Source organism: Oryx dammah, unplaced genomic scaffold (genome assembly GCF_014754425.2).
Source record: "Oryx dammah isolate SB20612 unplaced genomic scaffold, SCBI_Odam_1.1 HiC_scaffold_12, whole genome shotgun sequence".
In the NCBI taxonomy this organism is placed as follows: Eukaryota; Metazoa; Chordata; class Mammalia; order Artiodactyla; family Bovidae; genus Oryx; species Oryx dammah.
The window spans coordinates 12,501,657-12,515,097 of NW_024070196.1; the positions used below are offsets into that span (position 1 = coordinate 12,501,657).

Consider the following 13,441-nt stretch of genomic DNA (forward strand, 5'->3'; position numbering starts at 1 on the left):
CTGGAGCTTATTATTGGGAAGAAGTAAGGAGAGAGGCCCTCTGGGGATATGGCTCAGGACTGCAAACATTTCTAATAAAAATCATTAAATCATGGTTTTGGGGTTGAGTTAAGACACCATTCAGAAAGCAAGTAGCCTTATTTTTTTACCCTGAATCGGCCATTAGCTTTAACTAATGCTGTTTCCAAGCCTCAGACTTTCACAGTATAAAATAAGAATAATGTTTATTCCCTGCCAAACTTGGGTCCTTTCATTCAGTCATTCACTTCTTCAACAACTATCTACTTCCCACATGCTATGTATCAGGTGTGTGCCTATGCCCAGGATGAATAAATAAATCCTCCAGAATCCTCTCCCTCAATGACTCACCTTCTAATAGGGAGGGGAAGCCAGAGAACATAATTACTGAGCACTGTCGCATGTCGAACTCACTGGGTGCTCTGTGTTAAAAAGATGCATATAATATGTTAATAGAAGGGACGCGGGAGCCTGCTGGGCTGCCATCCATGGGGTCGCACAGAGTCGGACACGACTGAAGCGACTTAGCAGCAGCAGCAGCACATATGTAGACATGATGTAACAGGTAAGGTGGTGTAATCGTGTATCCAAGAAAAGTGCTTTGGGACAGAAAAGTAAAAGGACACATTGCCTGGGGAACTGGGAAGGGCTTGACCAAGGAGATGCTTTCCGAGACAGGGCTTGATAATGAGCTGGAGTCTGTGTGCGGAAGAGGCGCCAGAGGCGGGGAGTCGCTTCTGGTGGGGGCATAGTTGATTGGAAAGCGTTGCAGAAGGCTCCAGAGGGAATAGCTTGTTTCTGAGAGGAGAGTCGCTCACTCCTCTGAGCCTTTGGGAAGGTGAAGTGGGGAGATGGTTGGAGTCAGTGTGTGGACGATCTTAGGATCCCTGTGCAGGAGGAGTTTGGCCTGTTGTAGCCACTGGGAACTCAGGACGAGACGTGACCTGCCTTGTGCCTCAGAAAGGTCATCCGGGAATCTCCAGGAGGGGCTGGTGGAATGATACCTGCGAGTCTGTTTAGGAGGCTTTGGCAGTGTTCCTGGTGAGCGATGATGACTCAGTTAAGCAGCAGCCAGGCCAGTTCATTTGGTTTCTGGAGGAGGAGATGATGGAGCACGGTCCCTGTGACTATGAACCGAGCCGAAAGATGCACCCTAGGGGCACTTGCCACTTGTCCCCACAGTGGTTTTCTTAATGTAGGGCTACAGTCTGTATCACTGATGCAAAGAAATTAGTATAGGCCTCCACATCCATTTCTATAAACATTTATCTATAGGGTTCACAATTTAAATAGTTTACAGTATTTTTGGTAACTTTTGATCCTCAAGAGCTGCAGGGCAGTGCTCGGATCTCTTCCGGAATGTGTCCTGGAGAGCTGGTGGCCCCAGCTGCCAGGCCTTCATGGTCCTGGAACCAGCCCTGCTTCCAGAAGGCAGACAGTGGTCCTAAAACATGGCCTTGCAGGGCGTCCGTCACATTCAGCTATCGCTCTCGAACCAGACAGGCAGCTTTTGGTGACCAACTGGATGTGCTAAAAGACAGAGAGAGGGAGGAATCAAAACAGATTCTGAGGTTTCTCTCACAGCAGGCAGGTGACACCATCCCCAGGAAACGTGGAAGAACGTGGCATCCCTTGGGCTCCATTTCAGCTCTGGGGAAAGAAGAGCAAGTCTTTGATTCCAGTATGTGTTTGGGCAAAGTTCTTACTCCCCTCTTGCGCCTGCACCTCCATCCCCAGCCTCACCCCATGTTCTGGGATGAGGCTGCGATGGCTTGCTTCCCTTGCTCCTGCGTGTGAAATGGCAACAGGTGGCCAAAGCAAACGAAGACAGCAAGGAGGGAGGGGAGCTGGTCCCTGGACAGGGCTTGGGGCCCAGGCCGGGGCGGGTGGGGGTGCTGACCCGGGCTGAACACCCCCACCTGCCTCACCATGTCTGCAGGCAGTCCTTCTGCTTCCCCACAGCACAGCCTTCATGGTTCTAACCGTTTTCTAGACCAGTGGAGGCAATTGGACTTTTCATGAAGCTTCAGTGTCTCAAGCATGTGACTGATACTTGAAAGAATTACTAAGAGACTTCTCTCTTTATAATTGCATCTGCTTGTTCAGTCTATGACCCAATTAGTTCATTCTTGTTGGGAGTGTAGTGGAAGACTCTGTACCCTCTTGATCTCTCCTTATAATTATTACTACCATCCTTCTTTGAAGCCCTGTTGTGATTACACACTTCAAAGCTACTGAAATGCCCTCTCATGCCATGTGTGGAAATGCTCACAGCCCGGACTCAAGGACAGTCATCTGAGAGTGGTTCTTGTCCTCACATATCAGTGCCCCGTAGCTCCCTTTGCACTTTCTTTCTTCCACAACTCCGCCTCTTCCCCTGCAGAGGTTTGTAGTCACAGTCCTACTCTAATAAGAAGACTCAATCTTGTCTCTGAGGCCCAAAGAGCCACATTTAACAAACACGGATCAATCAATACATGGGCCTTATCAGTGTTAGGATTACTGGCAGGTGCCTCCCAGCAAACATTTTTGCAGTTTCACCATCAGTCCCCCGCCCCTTCCAAACATACATTCATATTTGCCTTCTTTCCTGAGATTACACTATCTGGCAAGTCTGAATTCAAATGAAAATTGATCCAGTTGACTCACCCAAATGAAGGTGGAAGCCTGTATTTGTATCTGGGAAGCAGTTTCACCAAACTGGGGGAAGTCAGGTTCTTTGTTCTGATGTTTGTCTCTGCCCAGTGGTCTGAATGTTTTCACCTGCTTGATTTTATGGAAAGTTCCTCCCACCATTTAAAATTATGGCCACGTGGTATCTGGTTGTATAAAGCACCACCGTGCTGTAGGAACAGTCACAGTAATTTACTGAGATGAAGGACAAGATACTGACTCAGTAAACTATTTGTCTTGCTCTTCAGGGTGAGGCTGAAAGCTGTAGTGGGCCCAGACAAGTGTCCTCATGAAAGTGTCCCCTTCCCCCTTTTGGTGACTCTGTTACCTGTCTCCTTATCTTACTGCTGAAGGAGTGTTTGTGTAATCCTTAAGTTCCGTGAGAAGCAATATGGACCTCCCCTGGGGGCTCACTGGTAAAGAATTCACGTGCAGTGCAGGAGAGGTGGGTTTGATCCCTGGGTCAGGAAGATCTCCTGGATAAGGAAATGGAAACCCACTCCAGTATTCTTGACTGGAGAATCCCATGGACAGAGGATAGATGAGAAAATTAAAGGTAACCCCATGGATGATGATGAGAAAATAAACCCTTTTTAAGATGTCAGAAGAAGGTATTAAGGTCCACGTAGGTCATTCATGGCTCTGAATTACTTACAGATAACTTGTGGCTCTCATTTCCCCAAGCATCATGAGACCTTTGAGGAATTTCTGGTTGTATACTCTTTCATGAGGGCGTTTTATGTGGAGTAGAGTCTGACTCCACTCAGACTGCTGTAACAAAATACCATAGACTGGGTAGCTTATAAACAATAAAGATGTGCTGCACACAGGCCTGGAGGCTGGAAGCCTTCCTAGAGCAGGGTGCCAGCGTGGTCAGGCAAGGGCCTTCTTCCAGGACACAGACTGCCTACGTCCTGCTGAGTCCTCATACAGCAGAGGGGGCAGGGAGCCCTGTGAGGCCTCTTTTTTAAGGACCTAATCCCACTCGTGAGAACGCACCCTCATGACCTAATCACCTTCCAGGGACCCCACCTCTGAAAAACCACCACTTTGAACATTAGGATTTCAATGTATGAATCTCAGGGGACTCACACGTTCGGACCATAGCAAGCAGTACACAGTTGTCATCCTTGAGTCTCTGTACCACTGGTTCCTCATTAAGGATTTTGCACAACCCAGGACATAGGGCAAAACATTTTGGGCGTAAAGGACAATGAAAGTGTAATCCTTTCAAGAGATTGGAACCATCTGGTTTTACATCAGAATCTGAGCTTTGGCATTCTTGATTTACTGTCTGATGGCAAGAGTCTGCAGCCTTCCCAGATGGTGCTAGTGGCAAAGAACTCACCTGCTAACGCAGGAGACATGGGTTCAGTCTCTGGGTTGGGAAGATCCCCTGGAGGAGGAAAGGGCAACCCACTCCAGTATTCTTGCCTGGAGAATCCTATGGACAGAGGAGGCTAGCGGGCTACAATCCATGGTGTTGCAAAGATTTAGACATGACTGAAGTGACTTAGCACACACTCACAGGCAAGAGTCTGCATTTCCGGAATTTTAACATGCAACTCAACCGTTCAGTCATTGAGCACCTTTTATAGAGTGCCTGCTGTATCTGGAGCAGAGTGCTAAGCCATGCTGTCAACCTGCTGAAGGGCTGGGTCCACAGACCTTTGGTGAGGAAGGAGAGAAACCATGGGAGACTTGACTGAAATAGGGATCTATTTGCCACCACAGTTTTCAAGAATGGCCTTCTTAGAGACAGGAGAGGAGCATGAAGACCAGAGGTTGCTTGTAGTTTACCAGCCACCTTCTTTAGAAGGAAGCCTTGGCTTAAGTTGAATGTTGAACATTAACTTGAATGTTGACCAGGCTGAAATGTGTTTCCATCACCTTGTTTATTCCTCACACTGCTTTCTTCTTTTGGCCCAGAAACAGAAAAGATAGTCCTCGAGGCAGGAAACGGGTTGCCCTCCTGGAAATTCAACGACCAGCTCTTCCCCTGTGACGTGTGTGGGAAAGTATTTGGCCGACAGCAGACGTTGTCCCGACACCTGTCTCTGCACACAGGTGAGTTGGGGCCTTCCCCCTCTGGACCACTGGCTTCTTCATGATCAAGAATCTGTGTTTCTGAACTTGCGTGGCAGCCCAGTGGTTAAGAGTGCTTCCAGTCCTGAGGTGTAAGTTCACTCCCTGGTCAGGGAACTAGGATCCCACATGCCACTTGGTGTGGACAAAAAAAAAATTTTTTTTTTTTTTAAATTAAACCAGGAAGTGGTATAAATGTTTTTATCCTGACCTTTTCAAGTCATTTTACCTGACACATTCAAATAAGGCTCTGCAAAGCATTTGTTTATTTGTACTGAAAGGATCTGTTGCATTCAAGGAGGATTGATGAGAAAAGATTCACATTTAGGTGTGTTCAGGTGAAATTTCTCAACTCTATGGAGTTTATTGCTCTTGTCTTGAAGGCATAGGGGGTGGGTGACTGTACTCTGTCTTATTGGATTCATCTCATTGTGGTAGGTGGGAGGGAGGGGAAAGAGCACCTTGGTGGAGAAATAGTGTCTGTCTTTATGCATAATAAGAGAATTATGGTTGATTCTGAGTGTTGGGAAGTGGAAACCCCAGTAAATAGTAACTTAATCAATGCAACAATAATAAGCTAGGACAAAAAGAAGTGAGGTAAAATCAAACAGAAAGCAAGATGGAAATAAGAAAATGAGGTGTTTGAATTTTTACACTGAAGATCAGCCTTGTTGAAAAATTCAAATGTGTCTTGTTTAGAGCAAACAGAAAATTATAAAATAAAAGTTTTATATATCACACAAAACAAAAAAGCAAAACAGTATTAGTATAACAAGATTAATTTTCTCTTTATATATCTATTTTTTAATATTTTGAATCTTAAATATTAAACCAGTAAAGACCAAATTTAGTCATATACTTAGCCACAAAGAAAACTTTCACTTGTTCAAAAAAGTAGAATTTCTGTGTGCCACATTCTCTGAATATACTTCAATGAAATTTAAAATAACCAAGGGTCCATAAAATGCCCTACCTAAATCAGATCAAAGGAAATGAAGAAAATCACAAATTCCAGACATCTAGGAGGAATGAAAGGGGAACATTCATACCTAAACCTGGAACAAACAGCTGCAGCTCTGGACCGAGGAACATTTATGGACTTAAATGTTTTAATTAGAAAGGAAGAAAAACAAAAATAACTTAGCACTCATCGTAAAGAATTAGTAAAAGAACAAATTCGAGGAAGAAGATCATAAATGGATAAATCCCTTTAAGTCTGTTTAAGAAAAACAAAGGAGGCAAAAGTATTCAAAATTAGTAATGAGAAAGGAAGCCTAACTCTTCTTTTATACATTTACAGTTATTACAAAATGTTCCTCGTGTTATACAATGCATCTTTGAGTCTATCCCTTACCAGTAGTTTGTACCTCCCACTTCCCCACCCCTAACTTCCCCTCCCCTCCAGTAGTAACCACTAGTTTGTTCTCTATTTCTGTGAGTCTGCTTCTTTTTTTTTTTGTTTGTTAAAGTATTTTAACAAAATAACTTTGCTTTATTTTTAGATTCCACATATAATCGATACTATACAATATTTGTCTTTGTCTGGCTTATTTCACTTAACATAATACTCTCCAAGTCCATCCCTGTTGCTGCAGATAGCAAAATTTCATTTATTTTTATGGCTGAGTAATATTTCTCTAGGGGTTCCTTGGTGGCTCAGTGGTACAGAATCTGCCTGCAGTGCCAGAGATGCAGGTTCAATCCCTGGGTCAGGAAGATCCCCTGGAGGAAGGCCTGGCAACCCACACCAGTATTCTTGCCTGGAGAATTCCATGGACAGAGGAGCCTGGTGGGCTACAGTCCAAGAGATCGCAAAGAGTTGGACATGACCGAAGTGACTTAGCATGCATACAGACAATATTCCATGGATATAGCTACCACATCTTGCTTATCCACTCATCTATTAATGGACATTTATGTTGGGAAGCCTGATTTCTAATACAGATGTTATTAAAGAATTACTGGAAAATAAAGGCAACTCGGTGGCAAGGAAAAAAAAAAAAGCTGAAAACTTTAAATGACATAGATAATTTAAGCAAAATTTCCAAAACTGACCAAAGCTGGTGGGAAGAAACTTGGACCGTAGCCTGCCAGGCTCCTCTGTCCATGGGATTCTCCAGGCAAGAATACTGGAGTGGGTTGCCATGCCCTCCTCAAATAAACTGGTTGCCAAAGGGGAATTTGGAAAGATGTGGAGACACTATTAATACAAAGTATCAGGTCCAGAAACTTTTCCAGCTGGGTTCTTTTTTAACCTAGACTAGAATTTTCAAGACTAGAAAATTCTGATGTTGTTAAACTACTCCAAATGATAGAAAAAGATGAACGACTTTCCTGGTGGTCCAGTGGTTAAGACTCCATGTTTCCACTGCAGGGGATGAGGGTTTAATCCCTAGTTGGGGAGCTAAGATCCCACATTCCACAGGGTCATGGCCAAAAAAAAAGGAAAAAGAGAAAGAAAGCTCAATGGTTCACTTTGTGGAGAAATTGTAACCTTAATACCAAAACTTAACAATCCTAATATCAAAGCTTAACAACCTCGCTTATTAATAGAAATGCAAAAATTCTAAAGAAAAGACTATTCTCTCTACATGGTAGGGCTCCTCCCCAGCCCTGCCTGAACCCAAGCCACCAGCACCTCAGATACTGGGGACCACCTATAATAATAATAATGCCTTAAATTTTGTGTCAGGAAAACTTTTATTTTGCACTCTACCCCCTGATGCAGATAAGACAGACAGGTATTTTCTTTAAGGCAAGCCCCGCATTACAAAGTCAGAACTAAGGACAGAAGAGGAAGTTGTCCTTTTCTTCCTCTGCTGCCATGTGGTATCTCGTGCTGTACCTAAAAGCAAGCCCGGCTCCTTTTACTTTAATTTACTTGATTAGTCAAATGAATTCAGAGTGCCACTCTGAAAATGGCCCTGAAACATTGTCGGTTTTATGAAAGGGATTCTATTAAGAAATATAATTAAAGTTTTTTATTTTATTTATGTACCATGAAAATTTCCAATTCAATTATTTCATCTGATTCATTCCCCCCCCCACTTTAATTTTCTTTGTGTCTATTTCTTGACTGACCCAGGCCTGGAGCTTAGGGAAAATGATGGAGTGTCTCTTACACGCCAGCCCTGGGCAGGCTGATTCACATGCCTTCCTCAGCTCAGCACCCACCCTGGACCCATACACCTGGGGGCTTGGATACACACACACAGTATTCTTGTAGCCTGTATGGGGCTCACGTTATCAGGAAGAGAGGCCTGTGGGTATCCAGAAAAAAGCAGATGGTGCAGTCACCCTGGAATTTTCTTTTATCTTTGAAAGTATAAATGTAGGAGCCACGAGGTGAAGCCTTTATGTGCGTGTGTGCTCAGCTGTATCCAACTCTTTGTGGCCCCATGGACTGTAGCCCAGCAGACTCCTCTGTCCATGGGCTTTCCCAGGCAGGAAAACTGGCGTGTTGCCATGCCCTCCTCCAGGGGGTTTTCCCCAACCCAGGGATCGAACCCGCGTCTCATGTGTCTCCTGCAGTGGCAGGCGGAGCCTTTACCACTTGATCCATCACGGAAGACTCTTTAGATGTTCACAGTTCTAGAGAGTCCGCTTCGTCCCCACTGGAGATGAGATTTGCGCCCTCCTGACCTGGATACCTCTGAGTGGCCTTTTGCAAGGTGTTGGGCTTTCATTTCTGAGCGTGGTTTGGGTTTTCTCCTGTCCCTTCTCCCCCAGAGGAAAGAAAATACAAATGCCACTTGTGCCCCTATGCTGCTAAGTGCCGCGCGAACCTGAACCAGCACCTGACCGTCCACTCGGTGAAGCTGGTGAGCACGGACACCGAGGACATCGTCAGCGCCGTCACCTCCGAAGGCAGCGATGGGAAGAAGCACCCTTATTATTACAGGTGAGCCGCCGGTGGAGCCCACCGGGCCGGGCTGCCCACACTTTCTCGAACACTCCCTGCACATCTGCTAGGGCACGTGTGACAACGTGTCTCGTTTCAGCCTCAGGGCTGAGCTTCCTTTTAACACTGACTTTGCTTGGATTGAACCCTGTGTGGCGCTGATTCCTCTCCTGGCTTGGGTGGCCGGGAAGAGTTAATTAAAAGGGAAATGGTCGTGGAGTTGGCGCTGTGGGGTGGGGTCTGGAGAGAGGAAGGCTCGGGGTTTTTTAGCTGGGAGGTCCCTACAGCTGGGAAGCTCCCACTTTTATCACTGAGCAACTCACTGCTTCCTGAGAATTATCCTAAGGAAAAAATGAGTCTGAGAACCGTGAGGAAATAGCCCTGGAAGTATTTCATCCTTTCTCTTCGCAGTGTTATCCTTTAGTACCTGGAGCTGCCTGTTTCTTCCATATTCCACCGTGACGGTATTTGGTGTGGTTGCTGTTTACAGCCCGGGTTGCCAGGCTTGCAGAGTTTATCGGCACACCAGCTCCACTAATATATTGGCCAGGCTGTCCTGCACCCCTTTGCCCAGAGGAACCAGTTAGATGATGTAGAGCATCTGGAATCTGTAATTTTGAATTAACTGTATGATCATTATAGCATGAATGGGATTGTTACATTATGCGGGCATTTAATCCATCGGGCACGGTGACCACTTCCGAGCCGTCCCAGAAAGCGGAGGAGTTTCCTAATGCCTAGTCCGCTGGTGGCACCAAAGCACATCGAGGTCGGGATTTGGGAGGGGACCGCGTGCTCCCGAGTAGCCTCCGTTTAGAAGCTCACACCTCTCTCTTTCGGTACAGCTGTCACGTGTGTGGATTTGAGACGGAGCTCAACGTCCAGTTTGTCAGCCACATGTCGCTCCACGTGGACAAGGAGCAGTGGATGTTCTCCATCTGCTGCACGGCCTGCGACTTCGTCACCATGGAGGAGGCGGAGATAAAGACGCACATCAGCACCAAGCACACAGGTGACCACCCCCCACCGTCGGCCCTTCCCTCCCTCCTCACCTCCACCCCTCGCCACCCTGCCTGACAGGGGCATCCGCGTCGCCGTGACATTTCCTTCCAAGAGGATGCTACCCTGTAGCCCCAAGGCCATTGCCTGGCCCGGCTGATGCCTCGCCTATCTGACATATTCACAGGCTCAGATGCAGTTGAGAGGCTCTGCTTGCTCCTCATCCCAGTCACCACCATCATAGGTCACAGTCATGGAGCTTTGACGACGCCCTAGGCTTGTGCCTTTGCACCCTGGATCTCTTATAACCACCCTCCGCCGTCCATATTATTGTGGGTGTACCACACAGGGAGACACTGAGGCTTCACAGAGATCAGGTCTTCTCTTCGAGGTCTACAACCAGCCCTGACCACTTCCCTGCTGGAGCCCACTGTGTCCACGCTGTTCTGATGGCCCCTGGCAACCCTGGGCAGAGGGCTGCCCCTCTCCGCTTTCTGGGGTCAGAGCCCAGCGCACCTAGCTCTGTGGGCTCCCCTCCTCTTCCCTGAGACTGCAGCCCTGCCCCCCACCCCCCAGCGCGATGAACAGCAGCTCTGTTCAAGCGCAAAGAAAACCAGCTTCTTAAACCACTCAAGGCTGCAGCCAAGACTCTTGCCAGTGCTTTCCTTTCCTTTAAGGCCGTTGCTGGTTAACGCCATCCATTTGATAATGTTAACATTTGACTCCACCATGCACTCACCTGCTCCCAAGTGATGGTTACAGATGACACCAGCATGCAGTCATTAAGTGACCATGAAGAGGAGCTCCCCCTGCCTTTTGCTTACAAGCCACTAGCAGAGGTTGCTGACCACCAGCCCCATTGGAGAAGGAAATGGCAACCCACTCCATTCTTGCCTGGAGAATCCCAGGGACAGGGGAGCCTGGTGGGCTGCCGTCTACGGGGTCACACAGAGTCGGACACGACTGAAGCGACTTAGCAGCAGCAGCAGCAGCAGCAGCCCCAGGCAGTGGATCTGCCCCTTGCGTCCTCGGCCCGTGGCGGATTTGGGAAGGGGCGTTTCCCTGACAGCTGTGCTGGCGGTGTGCACGGACAAGAAACGTCTCTCTCTGCTTTACTGGTCGCCGTGGCTCTGTGGTGCCAACAGCAATAAAAGCTTGCTTTTGTCAGTAAGTTGAGCAGCTCTGACTCGGAGGTCTGCAGAGAGCCGTTACGCTGAGCGAGGAGGTGCGTCTTTACAGTCGATTTTCTGTCTGTAACCACATTAGCACCATGGGCAGCAGGTGAGCTGGGAAACCCACATCCAAGACAAATTAAATTCAGCATTTCTGGAGTGGCCAGTGGAGGGAAAGGCCAGCCTCGGTTCCATTTCCACTGGCTTTCAGATTTTTTTTTCTCTTTTCTGTTACACTTTCTTCTAACCCTCTCCACCCCAAAGTCTGCCTCAACCCAGCCAAGAACCTTCTTCCTCCCACCCCAATCCACGCCCCCTCTACACCACCCCAAGGAAACCGAAGAAACTAATGCCTGGAGAAATGTTGGACTTGGTCACCTAATTGTCGTCACTGGAAACTTCACTTTCCCGAGTGACCGCTGCAGACTCACTCACCTCCTCATTGCCACAAGGAACACGGCGAGATCTTGTTCCCTCTGAGATAGTGGGGAAGATTCCTGTTTATTATTACAGAGAGCCCAGAGTGAAATGCACTACAGAAGGTTCTCCTTTACCACAGGAGAAGCCTTTAGTGCTGCTATTAGGGAATAAGGTTCTATCCTGCTCTATAAGCTAGGAGTGCTAAGCAGCATATCTCTTAAGGGCCAGAAAGTATCTCAGGCTTTCAGGCCATACAGTTGCTGTCAGTACTGTTCAGTGCTGCCATTGGGTGGAAAGTAGCCACAGAAAATATGTCAAAGAGTGGGCATGGCAGTGTTCCACTAAAACTTGATTTACAAAAACACAAAGTTAAATTTGGCCCAAGGGTTATAGTTTGTGAACCCTGGTTATAAGCTAATGGTCTCACAATGAGGGTTTCTTGTATCTAGCTGCTGCTTTGGGTGTTTGAATTTGCCCCAAAATACGTCAGTCTGCATCTGTAATCAACAAGCTGTCTGATTGCAAAGTTGTGATATAAACAGTATGTATACTCTATAATGGGGCTTCCCTGGTGGCTCAGTGGTAAAAGTTTGATCCCTGTATCAGGAAGATGCATGCAGGAAGATTCTTTACCACCGAGTCACCAGGGAAGCCTGGTCATTTCATTTACCTGTCATAAAAATGGGCATCTTACGTGTCACTACCCTGGGAGAGCTGGAGTGCTTTCTTGTTACCTAAGTGAGGTGGTGACCTACAGGATAAGCTCTCATGGATTGCAGATTTTTATGTAGTCTCCCTAGAATCCATGTCCTTCTTCACACTTCCTTACTGGCTCCTCCTACCCAAGACTCGCTGGTGAATGAAGTGCCGAGCAGGAATTTGAGGAACTGTCTGCTGTTAGTGTTTGACTCTTCCTTACCTTCTTCCTCTCTGGCTCCTTGTTCCCGCAGAGAACATCAGGAAGGGAAGATATTCCCTCTGGTGCTTTCTCAATGCAAATTTTGCTGCAGTCTTTAAATGTTGCAATAATGGCATTAAGGAATTTGAACAGCTATTTGGAAAATACAACCATCTGTACTTCACGTCACACTGACACCAAAATAATTCCACATAACCTACCCCATCCCTGTTAACAAATCAACCCTAGAAAGGCTTGAAGAAAATAGAATATTTATCAAACTTCCAGAATGAGAAGGATTTGTAAGAGATTGAGTGACACACAAAATCACAAAGAAAAAAAAAAAAAAACTAAGAGATTTGACACAGGAAAGTTTCTTCTGTTTGCAAAAGAAAAGCAAAAGTTAAAAAACCACAGTCTGTAAAATGTGTTTCTAAAAATGACCAAAGGTTAATATATTTACAGCATGGAAAATTCATATAAACTGATTAGAAACACTTAGAGTCTCCAGTTGAAGAATTTACAAAGGACATGAACAGTCAACTCACAATAAAAGAAATAAAAACTAATCACTTAACATCAGGAAAAATATTCAGCCTTGCTAGCAGTCAAACTAAAACTCAGAAGTGGCTTATGTGTCACCTGTTAAGTCAGGAGCATATCTTATAATGGTCTCCACTGTTTCCAGAAGCTGTGGATCCTCCTGTGGCCATGGGCTTGCAGAGTGGCAGAACTTTTGAAAACTAATCAGTATATACCAAGAGCCTTGAAAATGGAATGTACCATGACCCAGTAATCCCACTTCAGGGAATTTATCTGTAGGAAAAACAAAAGCAGCCAGTAGAATATTAATTTTAATTTAAAATTTAATTTTAAGGAAATATTTTAGGAGAGTAGAATAAGTTTAAGGCTTCCCAGGTGGTACTAATGGTAAAGAATCCGCCTATCAATGCAGGAGACCTAACAGATGTGGGTTCCCTCCCTGGGTCGGGAAGGTCCCCTGGAGGGGGGAAATGGCAGCCCACTCCAGGACTCTTGCCTGGAGAATCCCAGGACAGAGGAGCCTGGCAGACTGTGGGCAATAGGGGTGCAAAGAGTCGTACATGACTGAAGCAACTTAGCATGTTCACACATGCATACAGAATAAGTTTACTCCATAGATACAATACTATCACTTAATTAATTCATAATTATTTTAATAAATTTTTTGAGAGCCAGCTGTATGTCAGATATATATAACAGCATGGGAAAATACAAAATGTTATTAATATTATT

The 13,441-nt window shown here is 46.0% G+C and overlaps 1 protein-coding gene across 3 annotated transcripts in view; it reads left to right on the top strand.

Annotated features, from left to right (window-relative positions):
• ZNF827 (zinc finger protein 827) overlaps window positions 1-13,441 on the top strand; it is a 188,377-nt gene that overhangs the window by 162,118 nt on the left and 12,818 nt on the right. For all 3 annotated transcript variants that reach the window (XM_040250427.1, XM_040250426.1, XM_040250428.1), the window contains exons 9-11: window positions 4,621-4,758; window positions 8,506-8,677; window positions 9,523-9,689. In XM_040250427.1, coding sequence (XP_040106361.1) covers window positions 4,621-4,758; window positions 8,506-8,677; window positions 9,523-9,689 — 477 coding nt within the window. The remainder of the gene's footprint in view (window positions 1-4,620; window positions 4,759-8,505; window positions 8,678-9,522; window positions 9,690-13,441) is intronic.